The 14,494-nt window shown below is 40.5% G+C and overlaps 1 protein-coding gene across 1 annotated transcript; it reads left to right on the plus strand.

Annotated features, from left to right (window-relative positions):
- Positions 1–580: 580 nt before the first annotated feature.
- LOC142993333 (myosin heavy chain, fast skeletal muscle-like) lies at positions 581–12,185 on the plus strand. The gene is made up of 39 exons (XM_076143956.1): positions 581–1,960; positions 2,186–2,329; positions 2,410–2,566; positions 2,675–2,702; positions 2,796–2,913; positions 2,995–3,087; positions 3,171–3,234; positions 3,630–3,728; positions 3,820–3,923; positions 4,006–4,144; positions 4,251–4,369; positions 4,474–4,623; positions 4,710–4,880; positions 4,964–5,267; positions 5,451–5,527; positions 5,610–5,697; positions 5,786–5,903; positions 6,004–6,127; positions 6,219–6,355; positions 6,480–6,735; positions 6,964–7,206; positions 7,300–7,476; positions 7,596–7,741; positions 7,842–7,932; positions 8,027–8,416; positions 8,817–8,943; positions 9,036–9,154; positions 9,275–9,471; positions 9,549–9,732; positions 9,847–10,012; positions 10,102–10,226; positions 10,334–10,642; positions 10,724–10,927; positions 11,012–11,137; positions 11,233–11,403; positions 11,542–11,646; positions 11,723–11,818; positions 11,917–12,048; positions 12,168–12,185. The coding sequence occupies exons 1-39, from the start codon at positions 1,754–1,756 to the stop codon at positions 12,183–12,185; spliced, it is 5,823 nt and encodes a 1,940-aa protein (XP_076000071.1). The 5' UTR covers positions 581–1,753.
- The last annotated feature ends 2,309 nt before the right edge of the window (positions 12,186–14,494 follow it).

Raw genomic sequence — 14,494 nt, forward strand, 5'->3', positions numbered from 1 at the left:
GTGCGCGCGCACGCACGCACGCACATGTGCGTGCATGCGTGCGTGCATGCGTGTCATGTGCCCACCCAAATTCACTTGCCAATTTAGGTATTGCTATGCCTATACCCAACCTCTGTTTAGTATATAACCATATGCATGTAAGATATTTTTGGTCTCATCATCTGAACTGACAACTCTTCCTATATTGCATTACAGGGAGGAGTACGAACCCCTGACATTTAATATACATATCAGGTGCATACATTTTGTTTCACTATCTGAGACATGTGTGTCCTACAAATACACCCCTTATCATATGTGACAGTTGTCCAACAACAAAACTGAGTCTGTAGTGCAATATAAAATTAGTGGGTAATGTCTACCTATCATAAAATCTGTCAACGTATCTATTGGAACATATCATTAACAGTGCACTCTTGCTATTTAATACTGAGTAGACAGTGAACATTGCCAGCGTATTCCATAGTAATAAGACAAATGATACTACATATTTAGTCTTCACAAAAATCTAACTCAATGTTTCATTTATATCATGAAAGTGCTATTTTCAAAGCATCTTTGAAATGAAAAGTAACCGTAAATTCAAATATTTCAACAGTGTCATGTAAAAAAATACATTTTAAACTTGAAAAAAAACATTTAACAGTGTAATATTTTATAAATTTAAGTTCATACTATTTATTTAACTTTATCTCACAAACATGGAGTTTATTATCTATTTTAGGAAACATATTTAGCTCAAATGGTAATTTCATATTTCTATCAAAAATGCAAATAGTGTTTCTATAAAGTGCTTTCTGATCACTGAGAATATCATTAACATGCAACAAGGTCGCTTGCATACATGACCAAAGTGAGCAGTGCACTTTTGCAGAGCAGGCATACTGGCAGGCTATAAAAGCAGCAGCTCTGCTTCTGCTGCAACAGACAGGCATCCAACACAGGTGAGTGCAGTCAAATATTTAATGCTCACTGTAAGTCTTTGTTATGGTTTTTGGACAATTGTTATTCATGTTTTATATGTGAACATGTGTGTTTGCTTTTTGTTTGAAATGTAGCATCCAGGGTACACAGAAGATACCACTGCTTTTCTGTCTGGACCAGTAAGGTGAATATTTTACTTCAAATGGCAAATTCATATTACGATGTGGAAGGCTGCCAGAAATGACAAAATAATAGTGGTAACTTTGAATTAATAGAACTGTAACAGTTAGCTGGCACACATTTAAACCAATCAGAGACTAGTCTAACATTTATGCAGCCAAAATATATTTGCACTGATATGATTTTACTTTACCTCATGGTCACAGTTCATCAGTGACTAAACCCCTATGAGGTTGAACAATCGTGCCAGACAGAAAAATATTGGGCAAAAGGCCAATAAGATCAAACCATTGTCTCACATGGGAGACCTGAACATACTAAGCTTTGCAACTATATTGCATTTGCAAATACCAATCTTATACGCAAGCGTTTGCATGGGCAGGTTCCTCAGTCTCTCTGCGACATGGTGTGACCGTTAGTGATCTATGGATTGTCCAATAGGAATACCACTGCAGGAAATAGTAAAGTATCATACAGGAATACCTGTCGTGGCCAGACGTCCCTTTCAATAAAGGGAGCTAATTTGTGATGCATTGCATCTGATAACTGTTGTGCAATTCTCTATTTAATGCATCTGTCCCTATGAAAAAAAACATGAACTCAATTGCAATCATCTCTTCATATTTTCAGTCTCCACTAAAGTGCCATCATGAGCACAGACGCGGAGATGGCGGCCTATGGCCCTGCATCCATATATCTCCGTAAGACTGAGAAGGAGAGGATTGAGGCTCAAACTGCTCCATTTGATGCCAAAACCGCCTTCTTTGTGGTTCACAAAGAAGAACTCTATGTCAAGGGAAAACTCACCAAAAAAGACGGTGGCAAAGTCACTGTTGACATGGATGGGGGACTGGGGGTAGGTTGAATAATTTATTTTTTTTACTACAATAACAAAACTTAATTCATTCTCATCTATTCTTGGACAATCATTGAATTAAGGTTTGGGGTGTTTTTCATTCAGACAGCCCTTATTGATGCAACTGTCCAATGCAGACTGTCCTGCAGTTATCCTGAAAAACAATGACATGAAACTGAAGACCCTTCATTTGAAATAACGTTCTTAACTCTGTTTCCTATTCAGACAGTCACAGTGAAGGAAGATGAAATCTTTGCCAGGAACCCTCCAAAGTTCGATAAGATGGAGGACATGGCCATGATGACCCATCTCAACGAGCCATCTGTGTTGTATAACCTCAAAGAGCGTTTCTCATCATGGATGATCTATGTAAGTTTTTATTTTACTGATAAAATGCATGAGGAAATTTGTATATCAGATTATTCACTCTCAGTTTATTTCCTCTACAGACCTACTCTGGGTTGTTTTGCGTTGTCGTAAATCCCTACAAGTGGCTTCCCGTGTATGATCGTGAGGTTGTGGGGGCATACAGAGGCAAGAAGAGGATTGAGGCACCACCCCACATCTTCTCCATCTCTGACAATGCCTATCAGTTCATGCTCACTGGTGAGATCAAAGTTATACAAGTGCATACATGTACACAATAGTAAACTTAAACTACTGAAGCTACTGAAGCAACTAAAAAAGTCACAAGTATGCATGTTCTTATTTCAGATCGTGAGAACCAGTCTGTCCTGATCACGTGAGTATAGCAAAAAAGTGTGTGTAAAATGTTTACAAACCTGACATGACGTTGAAGCAGAAAAACCTACAAAATGCTTCTCTACACCCATAGTGGTGAATCCGGTGCTGGAAAGACTGTCAACACCAAGCGTGTCATCCAGTACTTTGCAACAATTGCAGCACTGGGAGCAAAGAAAACAGATGCGCCAGTGGGTGCTAGCAAAATCCAGGTAAAATGACTTCTGTTTCTTAAGTTTTGCCGCAAAGCTTCTTGCCCTTTGGAGTTCAGCCACTGGAATGTTTTCTTCCAGGGCTCTCTTGAGGACCAAATTGTTGCGGCCAACCCTCTGCTGGAGTCTTATGGAAATGCCAAGACAGTGAGGAATGACAACTCCTCTCGTTTTGTAAGTGATCACAATCAGAACCATCTTGAGATTTGTTTTTCCTATTTTCTCAGAGTGGTCTTAATACTGCTCTTGCTATCTAGGGTAAATTCATCAGGATCCACTTTGGCACTAGTGGCAAGCTTTCCTCAGCTGATATTGAAACATGTAAGTGTCAATCATAGAATAAGTTCAGTGTTCTGCACTACAATTCCTTTTCAAATATTTCTAGAAATTAATTAAATGAATTAACATGGTAGATGTGTGATTTTGAAGAAAACTTCAAGTCATGGGTATTATTATGTTGCGTTATTCTATGGTTACAGGAAAAAGCAGGCATGACAATGGTTTACAGTGGGAATTTTAGTGCATTCAATCTCTTTAGGGAAGAACTAACTGGGAAACAATATATGATTGGGTTAGAAACAGTTTAATGCAGACACAAGTTTGTTATTGAAATGTACGAATTACGGTGAGTACAGTCATCAGAGATAGAATCTATGCTTGGAGACAGCAAAACCCTTGTGTTGAAATGCAATAATTGTACAAAATTGATTTCTTAGACCTGCTGGAGAAGTCCCGTGTCACCTTCCAGTTGTCTGCTGAGAGGAGCTACCATATCTTCTATCAGCTGATGACTGGCCACCAACCTGCGCTCCTGGGTACATCACTACAGATTTTGAACGTTGAAATTGAAGCAATATCATACAAAATAAGAGAAAAATCTCATGTATTTGTTTGATTCTGTTTCAGAGGCTCTTCTGATCACCACCAACCCCTATGACTACCCAATGATCAGTCAGGGTGAAATCACTGTCAAGAGCATTGATGATGTGGAGGAGTTCATTGCAACTGATGTAAGATATCAATAGTTAGGTTTTCAAAATGTATTTTTCATGTGTTGCCTATATATGTTATATGCTTTGATGTTTACTATAGACTGCAATTGACATCCTGGGCTTCAATGCTGAGGAGAAGCTGGGCATCTACAAACTGACTGGTGCTGTGATACATCATGGTAGCATGAAATTCAAGCAGAAGCAGCGCGAGGAGCAGGCTGAGCCTGATGGCAATGAGGGTGAATTGATCAAATATTTATTAACAAACACCATTTCTACCACGTGCTGCGTATTACACTAAGTGTAAATGTCAACGTGTGTAATTATATCTTTTGTTTCTACAAGTGCCTGACAAAATCGCCTATCTTTTGGGCCTGAACTCGGCTGACATGCTGAAAGCTCTGTGTTATCCCAGAGTAAAGGTCGGAAATGAGATGGTGACCAAAGGTCAGACCGTCCCACAGGTAATGAAAGAAAGACAAAAGTTTTAAAGTTAGAAAAGTAACCATGTCAAAAATGACAGTGCTATCCAGAAAAGAAAATCTCATTCTAAAGTTCCTGTTTCCAGGTCAACAATTCTGTCTCAGCTCTCTGTAAGTCTATCTATGAGAAAATGTTCTTGTGGATGGTCATCCGTATCAATGAGATGTTGGACACAAAGCAGCCCCGACAGTTCTTCATTGGTGTGCTGGATATCGCTGGATTTGAGATCTTTGATGTGAGTGTTACGAATAACATGTGTTACATCATAAAGTACATTGACAATGTTTATTTGGCAACTAATTAATACTTTTATAATTGTAGTTCAACAGCTTGGAGCAACTCTGCATCAACTTCACCAATGAGAAACTGCAACAGTTCTTCAATCACACCATGTTTGTGCTGGAGCAAGAGGAATATAAGAAAGAGGGCATTGAATGGGAGTTCATTGACTTTGGTATGGACTTGGCTGCCTGCATTGAACTGATTGAGAAGGTGAGCAGATTCCCTGATCCAACTGACTTCTTCATTTTGGTGCTAATGATGAAAATATTCACATACATTTTGATTTTCATCAGCCATTGGGTATCTTCTCCATCCTTGAAGAGGAGTGCATGTTCCCCAAGGCCTCTGACACAACCTTCAAGAACAAGCTGCACGATCAGCATCTTGGAAAGAACAAGGCCTTTGAGAAGCCAAAGCCTGGAAAGGGCAAGGCTGAAGCTCACTTTTCCCTGGTTCATTATGCTGGCACAGTGGACTACAACATCGGTGGCTGGCTGGACAAGAACAAGGACCCTCTGAACGACTCAGTTGTTCAGCTTTACCAGAAGGCTTCTAATAAACTGCTTGCCATGCTTTATGCAACACACGGAGCTGAAGGTAAGAGTCCATCTAGACTAGGTCTAGATAATGAGTGATGTATTAATGTATGCTACATGTATACTCCATTCATGTTAATGTAACTAAACAAAATGTTTCAGCTTCCATATGAAGATTAACTCAGAAGGTAACAAAGAAGTATTTAGTTGCAGTTGTGTAACTGTACATGTATGTTTTTCAAAGCCGAGGCTGGTGGTGGTGCAAAGAAGGGTGGCAAGAAGAAGGGTGGTTCCTTCCAGACTGTCTCTGCTCTTTTCAGAGTATGTATTAATTCATATGTAGAGAAACAGATTGACCAGCTGATGGCTGGATCTTCCTTCAATGATTACTAATGATCCACAGGAGAACTTGGGCAAGCTGATGACCAATTTGAGGAGCACCCACCCTCATTTTGTGCGTTGCCTGATCCCAAATGAATCAAAGACACAAGGTAACAAGAGCATACTCCTCGATTCCACAGCCTGTCACATTATAATCACAAAAATTCTATGCTAATGTAATTTGTTTGCATGATCCAGGTCTTATGGAGAACTTCCTGGTCATCCACCAGCTGAGGTGTAACGGTGTGTTGGAAGGTATCAGAATCTGCAGAAAGGGCTTCCCCAGCAGAATCCTCTATGCTGACTTCAAACAGAGGTGATTTCAATTCAAGTCAAGTTAACAATATCCGGATAGGATACGCTTACAAAGCAGCAGCCATGCTTATTAATAAATGTGATCATTTTCTTCCATTCAGATACAAAGTATTGAATGCCAGCGTCATCCCTGAGGGACAGTTCATTGACAATAAGAAAGCTTCAGAGAAGCTACTGGGCTCCATTGATGTGGATCACACTCAGTACAAGTTTGGACACACTAAGGTTATTTTATGGACGACATCAGTAGATCAGTGGACCGTAGTGTTGCTTTTTAAATGGACTGATGAGTAATTTCTTTTTCTCAAAAACACAGGTGTTCTTCAAAGCTGGTCTTCTGGGTACTCTGGAGGAGATGAGAGATGAGAAACTGGCTTCACTGGTGACCATGACTCAAGCTCTCTGCAGAGGTTACGTCATGAGGAAGGAGTTTGTTAAGATGATGGAAAGGAGGTAAAATGATTTGATATATTATGCTCTCTAAATGCAACTAAACCTTGAAATCAATGTTTGCTTGACTTTTGGTTCCATAAAATCACATTGCAGCAAAAAATACCTGTTTTGTCTGATTTTACAGAGAATCTATCTTCTCCATCCAATACAACGTCCGCTCATTCATGAATGTGAAAAACTGGCCATGGCTGAAACTTTACTTCAAGATCAAACCTCTCCTGCAGAGTGCTGAGACTGAGAAGGAACTGCAGAACATGAAAGAGAACTATGAGAAGATGAAAACAGACCTCGCTACAGCCTTGGCCAAGAAGAAGGAACTGGAGGAGAAGATGGTTTCTCTGCTGCAGGAAAAGAATGACCTGCAACTGCAAGTGGCCTCTGTGAGTCCAATTAATATTTAGAAGTGAATTTCATTGATTATAGTCAGTCAGGTCTCCATACACATTATTTCAGTAGGAAAAATGTGTGAGAGAACTATCCTTTCATTGGCTGTGTTTCTCAATTGCAGTAAGGCAACAAACATGATCCCAGACAATTCATGACGTAAACAGCTTGCGTCTGTTTAATTCAACCAAATATTAAATTGAATTTGTATGTTTCAACTATAGGAAGGTGATAACCTCTCTGATGCTGAGGAAAGGTGTGAGGGGCTCATTAAGAGCAAGATCCAGTTTGAGGCAAAGCTCAAAGAGACAACTGAGAGACTGGAGGATGAGGAGGAAATCAATGCTGAGCTGACAGCCAAAAAGAGGAAGCTGGAGGATGAATGTTCTGAGCTGAAGAAAGACATTGACGACTTAGAGCTCACCTTGGCCAAAGTGGAGAAGGAGAAACATGCCACTGAAAACAAGGTGAAGTTTACTCTGACTTAACATTCTGTTCACTTGACCATATTCAAAAATAAACTATTTAAAAGGGTGTTAATAGTTACCTGCCACCACTAGGTGAAAAACCTCACAGAGGAGATGGCATCTCAAGATGAGTCTATTGCCAAGTTGACCAAGGAGAAGAAAGCCCTTCAGGAGGCCCACCAGCAGACACTGGACGATCTCCAGGCAGAGGAGGACAAAGTCAACACTCTGACCAAGGCCAAGACAAAGCTGGAACAGCAAGTGGACGATGTGAGAAGCCAATTCCTTTGATATTCTATTTTATTTATTCATTTTATTACACAATTGGTTTCTTAGCATTGCATTTTAAATGCCCAAAACAAACTAAAATGAATTTTTATCATTCAAAGCTTGAGGGATCCCTGGAGCAAGAGAAGAAGCTCCGCATGGACCTTGAGAGAGCCAAGAGGAAGCTTGAGGGAGATCTGAAACTGGCCCAGGAATCCATAATGGATCTTGAGAACGACAAACAGCAATCTGACGAGAAAATCAAGAAGTAATGTTTTATGTTCTGTCTTTACATTTTAATATCCCCATAATGAATCGTAAGTATTGATTCTCTAACAGCTAAAAACTTTCTTGCTCACCCCATAAAGGAAGGACTTTGAGATCAGCCAGCTCCTCAGCAAGATTGAGGATGAACAGTCTCTTGGTGCTCAACTTCAGAAAAAGATTAAGGAACTTCAGGTAACATAACATTAATGCAAACTAGACTTGGTAAAATGAAAACAAGTCATTCAATTCAATAAATATTGCTGATATTTCTACGATACACATTTAGGCTCGCATTGAGGAGCTGGAGGAAGAGATTGAGGCTGAGCGTGCTGCTCGGGCTAAGGTGGAGAAGCAGAGAGCTGACCTCTCCAGGGAACTTGAGGAGATCAGTGAGAGGCTTGAAGAAGCTGGTGGGGCCACAGCTGCTCAGATTGAGATGAGCAAGAAGCGCGAGGCTGAATTCCAGAAGCTGCGTCGTGACCTTGAAGAGTCCACCCTGCAGCATGAAGCTACTGCAGCAGCTCTCCGCAAGAAGCAGGCCGACAGTGTTGCAGAGCTGGGAGAGCAGATCGACAACCTCCAGCGTGTAAAACAGAAGCTGGAGAAGGAGAAGAGCGAGTACAAGATGGAGATTGATGATCTCTCCAGCAACATGGAGGCTGTTGCAAAAGCAAAGGTATGCAGTCATTTAATGACACAGTTGTTAGTTTGGATGAGATTTGAGATGAACGCAATCTTAATTTCGATTATTTTGAGATAAGGCCTCTCTTTCACTTTTCACTAAGTAAAATTCATGGGAAGTTCTCACAACAGAAAATGAACACATAGTGTGTTTCAATACGAAAATTCAGTCCACCAACTCAAAGGAAAGTTGTAAAAAAAGGTCATCACACCAAAAGAAACCTGCCTGTCTGGGAGATGGAATTCATTTAAATTTGAATACACCCTCAAATCTTTTATGAAAATCAAAAAACAAAAAATAATGCATGGCAAAGACTGATTTACCTACAGCTTTTTTCGTTTTTCGTTCGTCGTTTTTACTTATTGTATTGCTCATTTGAAATATATTTTTACAGGGCAACTTGGAGAAAATGTGCAGAACTCTCGAAGACCAGCTGAGTGAGCTGAAGTCCAAACATGATGAGGCCTTCCGTCAGCTTAATGACATAAATGCACATAAGGCAAAGCTCCTGACAGAGAATGGTAAACCACCTGAAAGAAAGATTTATCTTCATTTCAACCTCCATACAATCTTCGATTTAATACATTGAACATTTTCACCTCTGGTCATTCAGGTGAGTTTTCTCGCCAGCTTGAGGAGAAAGAAGCTCTTGTTTCCCAGCTGACCAGGGGCAAGCAGGCATTCACTCAGCAGATTGAGGAGCTCAAGAGGCACGTTGAGGAGGAAGTGAAGGTATATATTACAATTATTATTTTTGATCTCATTAGTTGTTTCACTGGTAAAACTTCAAGATGTTTTTTCAGTTTGTTTAGTGTAGTTATTTAAAAAAAAATGTAATGTTACACTTAATAGGCCAAGAATGCCCTGGCCCATGCTGTTCAGTCAGCTCGCCATGACTGTGACCTGCTCAGAGAGCAGTTTGAGGAGGAGCAGGAGGCAAAGGCTGAGCTGCAGAGAGGAATGTCCAAGGCCAACAGTGAGGTGGCTCAGTGGAGAAGCAAATATGAGACTGATGCTATCCAGCGCACTGAGGAGCTGGAGGAGTCCAAGTAAGCACATAAGATTTCAGGGTTAACCAGAACATTACTGCACAATACCAAACTAACACCCACCATTTGCTCTTCAGGAAGAAGCTTGCACAGCGTTTGCAGGAGGCTGAGGAATCCATTGAGGCTGTGAACTCCAAGTGTGCCTCTTTGGAGAAGACCAAGCAGAGGCTACAGGGTGAGGTGGAGGACCTTATGATTGACGTGGAGAGAGCAAATGGTCTGGCTGCCAACCTTGACAAGAAGCAGAGGAGCTTTGACAAGGTAAAAAGGGTGTTGTGGTAGTAGTACCTGCAAGGACTTCTATCCACCTCACCCCTGCATAACCAACAGGAAATGTAAATATATGTTGGTAATAATAATTATTTTGTACTGTAGGTCCTGGCAGAATGGAAACAAAAGTATGAGGAGGGCCAGGCAGAGCTGGAAGGAGCCCAGAAGGAGGCTCGCTCACTCAGTACTGAACTGTTCAAGATGAAGAACTCTTATGAGGAGGCTCTGGATCACCTGGAGACCATGAAGAGAGAGAACAAGAACCTGCAGCGTATGCTTGCCTATGCTTTAAATGTATTAATTTTTTGTTATAGCCCAAGAATAAAGACTTTAAGGAAATATCCTTGTTGTCTCTCGCAGAGGAGATCTCTGACCTGACTGAGCAGATAGGTGAAACTGGAAAGAGCATCCATGAGCTAGAGAAGGCCAAGAAGACAGTGGAATCAGAAAAAACTGAAATCCAAACAGCTCTGGAGGAAGCCGAAGTAAGACATTTACAACGAGCAGAATTATGATGCATGTTTATATGCAATCAATATTCATTCTTGCAATAGTCAATTCTTTTAATTACACGATTGTTTAATTATTAAAGGGTACACTGGAGCATGAGGAGGCCAAGATTCTCCGTGTTCAGCTGGAGCTCAACCAGATCAAAGGTGAGGTTGACAGGAAGCTGGCAGAGAAAGATGAGGAGATGGAGCAGGTCAAGAGGAACAGCCAGAGGGTGATCGACTCCATGCAGAACAGTCTTGACTCTGAGGTCAGGAGCAGGAATGATGCTCTGAGAATCAAGAAGAAGATGGAGGGAGACCTGAATGAGATGGAGATTCAGCTCAGTCATGCTAACAGGCAGGCTGCTGAGGCCCAGAAACAACTGAGGAACGTCCAGGGACAGCTCAAGGTGAGTTCTGCAGCAACGTCTAAAGAAGAAATTGCAGAATCCTAGACAAAAGTGAACCCTTTCTAATTTTTTCGTTGCCAGGATGCCCAATTGCACCTTGATGATGCTGTCAGAGGGCATGAAGACATGAAGGAGCAGGTTGCCATGGTAGAGCGCAGAAATGGTCTGATGCTGGCTGAAATCGAGGAGCTGAGAGCCGCTTTGGAGCAGACAGAGAGAGGACGCAAAGTGGCTGAGCAGGAGCTGGTTGATGCGAGTGAGCGTGTGGGACTGCTTCACTCTCAGGTTTGTGTTCAGTTGGTTTCAGGTTAATACTTGAAAATGATACAGATCATGATTTTAAATATGTTTTTTTTCTTTAATACTCAGAACACCAGTCTTATGAACACCAAGAAAAAGCTGGAGGCTGACTTTATCCAAGTCCAGGGTGAAGTGGATGACACTGTTCAGGAAGCAAGAAATGCTGAGGAGAAAGCCAAAAAGGCCATCACTGATGTGCGTTTAGACTCACAGTTAACAGTTACAACCCTTCAGATTTCAATCTTTTGTTCCAAAGTATTAATAATTTATATAACCTTTCATCATTTCAGGCTGCCATGATGGCTGAGGAGCTGAAGAAGGAGCAGGACACCAGTGCTCATCTGGAGAGGATGAAGAAGAACCTGGAGGTCACAGTCAAGGACCTGCAGCACCGTCTGGATGAGGCTGAGAACCTGGCCATGAAGGGTGGCAAGAAGCAGCTCCAGAAACTGGAGTCCAGGGTATGAAATATATATACTACACACATGCTCACAATTTATGAATGGTTGTGATATTCAGGGGGAATATCTGACACTGAATGTGTGGAATGTGTTCTGATTTTGACTCTTTGTCTCTGTAAAAATTGTTCATTTGTACAGGTGCGTGAGCTGGAATCTGAAGTTGAAGCTGAGCAGAGGCGTGGAGCTGATGCTATTAAAGGAGTCCGCAAATATGAGAGAAGAGTCAAAGAGCTGACCTATCAGGCAAGTTCTGTTCAATCTGTATTTTCCTTTAATTCTGTCTATGTGCCACATAGGTAACAATCCTTTATCTGTATAGACCGAGGAGGATAAGAAGAACGTGACCAGACTCCAGGACCTAGTAGACAAGCTGCAGCTTAAAGTCAAAGCTTACAAGAGACAGGCTGAGGAGGCTGTAAGTTAAATACAGTATATTCACGTGACATTTATAGAAGAAGATGTAATAATATCACCATAAACACCTTGGATATGTAACTTCTAAATCCTTCACAGGAGGAGCAGGCCAACAGTCACATGTCGAAGCACAGGAAGGCCCAGCATGAGCTGGAGGAAGCTCAGGAGCGCGCTGACATTGCTGAGTCCCAGGTCAACAAGATGAGAGCCAAGAGCCGTGATGTTGGAAAGGTAATTATTTATGTGACAAAACATTTCAAAAAAATATTGCATGGGCCAATTTAATTACTATTTTGTATACTGTATGGTGCTGACAACTGTGCATACCAATTCTTCCTTCTTTTTTTCAGTCTGAATCTGCTGAATAAAGGATGAATACTGGACTGATACCTTTGACAGCAGTCATAAAATGAACAAGCTGTTAAAATTCATTTGTACAATTGTAACTGCAATAAATGCTTACTTAACTTTTCTGTCCAATCTATTTTGTTTCCTCTGTAAAAATGTGTCTTGAGCTGCACAACACAAAACTGAGATGGTCCGTTCACAACAATGATCACCTGATACTCATCCTTTTCCATCAAAGTAATCAGGAAATACACAGTATTACCACTATTTGAAAAAAAACGACTAAATTTGCAACACAGCCAAGTCAAGGCTGTCTAATGAGGATGACGCTGTTCACAGGAAGGAAAGATGAACAGTGGCAGTAAATGGCCTAGTTGAGAGGAACTTTAGACTCATGCTCTACTGAGGTTAAAATGGGAAATGGATCATCGCAAACATATTAGGGAATGTTTTGTTTATTAAAATAGGAGATCACTGGGCCTGATAAGGCATGAGAAACATTGATGCCCACATATTTTAAGATAGAATTGGACATATACATTCACTTTCAGAAAAATTATATTTATAGCCAGAGAAGGTTCTAGTATATCCAATGTGTCCACACGGAATTCTGAAGACTATAAATACGATCTGAAAGATTGTACTCCAAGAGAGCCTGCTTTTTCTCCATTTTCATGCACAAGCCCAAGCCAAGTAATCTTACCATTAGATTACTTGACTGTAGCTCCAGCCTTTCTATATATAACCTAGTGGATGGGAATGTTGAATACATTTTCTCTCAATAAGAGAGTTGCTGAGCTATTCATGTTTTTGTCTTCTAACCTTATTCAGCAATCAAAAATTTGATATGATTTCCCCTGTTGTTATGGCTGAAGTGTTTCCCAGAGAAGTGTAGTAAACTGTTATATTTGTTTCAAGAAAGTCATCAATCGCCCTGCATAACACAATACTTATACGACTCATCTCCTTTTAAACAGAGTGGACATTCACATTGCTTTGGCCACTCTAGAAGGTGGTTTCTGTTTGGAACTTGATCCATCTTGTCCATCACACAATTGTCAAAAACAAAGTGTTGTGAATTTAAGTTTTGTAGGAATTAAATAATCCTGTCAATGAAAGAAACATTGAAAAATTTGCGACAAAATTCAGGATCTAGGGGCACTGATTTAAGCCTGTGCTGCTTGGCCTATCTCAAAACTATCTCTGTCTCTAGGAAACTGCAAAAAGCCCACCATAAAAGCTCTCGTCTTTAGCAACGAATCAGTTTCAGCTTTACAAAACAGTTGGCAGGGAGCTATATGGCATTGTGTATGATTAATGAATCTATTTCAGTTGACTGAATTACGTTTATTACCTTTGAATTCAATCACTTTCTCAAAATTGCCATGTGTTGCGTTTATATTTTTGTTTAGTTCACTTATATATACTTATAAGACCAACTCAGCTATTATCTTAACTAAAATGTACAAACAGATTTAACACTGCTATAATTTAACAGTTTTACAAGCATCTATAAACGTAAGTGAAGTCTTGCAAGAGTTTCTTATCTAGAGCATTTAAGTCAAGTTAAAAAATCATAAAATCTCATAAATAAAGTGTTTCACATTCCTAATTCCTGAATTACTGTAATGTTCTCTTCTCTGGTTTGAACTCCTGTGCCCTTAAGAATCTGCAGCTTGTTCAAAACACTGCAGCAAGACTACTAACAAAAACCCGTAGATTTGACCATAATACACCAGTTCTAGCGTCGCTACACTTCCTGTCAGTGCCAGGTCCGACTTTAAGGTTTTACTTCTTACTTGTAAGATACAAGGCCTAGCTCCTGTGAATCTTTCTAACCTTATTTCCAAGTACATTCCCGCACGATCTTTAAGATCTCAGTAGGCAGGACTGCTTGTCATTCCGAAGGTCAAGACGAAGACCTCTGGAAATAGAGCATTTTCGTACCGTGCTCTGGAACGCACTTCCTGCACTGGTTAAAGAGGCAGGTTCTGTAGAAGTGTTCAAATCCCGCTTGAAAACCGTACAGTTACTGTAGCAGAGGATGAAGTCTTTCCCAGAAACCCTCCAAAGTTCGATAAAATGTAGGACATGGTCATGATGACCCATCTCAACGAGGCATCTGTGCTGTATAACCTCAAAGAGTGTTTTTCATCATGGATGATCTATGTAAGTTTGCCATTTACTAATATAATTTGCATCAGGAAAGTTGGATATCAGAATATTCACACTCTGTTTATGTCATTTACAGACCTACCCTAGGTTGTTCTGTGTTGTCATGAATCCCTATAAGTGGCTTTCTGTGTATGCAAGAAGAAGATTGAGGCTC

The sequence above is a fragment of the Genypterus blacodes genome, unplaced genomic scaffold (assembly GCF_046128005.1).
Source record: "Genypterus blacodes isolate CSIRO-AG114 ecotype Tasmania unplaced genomic scaffold, CSIRO-AGI_Gbla_v1 ptg000028l_1, whole genome shotgun sequence".
NCBI classification, from domain to species: Eukaryota; Metazoa; Chordata; class Actinopteri; order Ophidiiformes; family Ophidiidae; genus Genypterus; species Genypterus blacodes.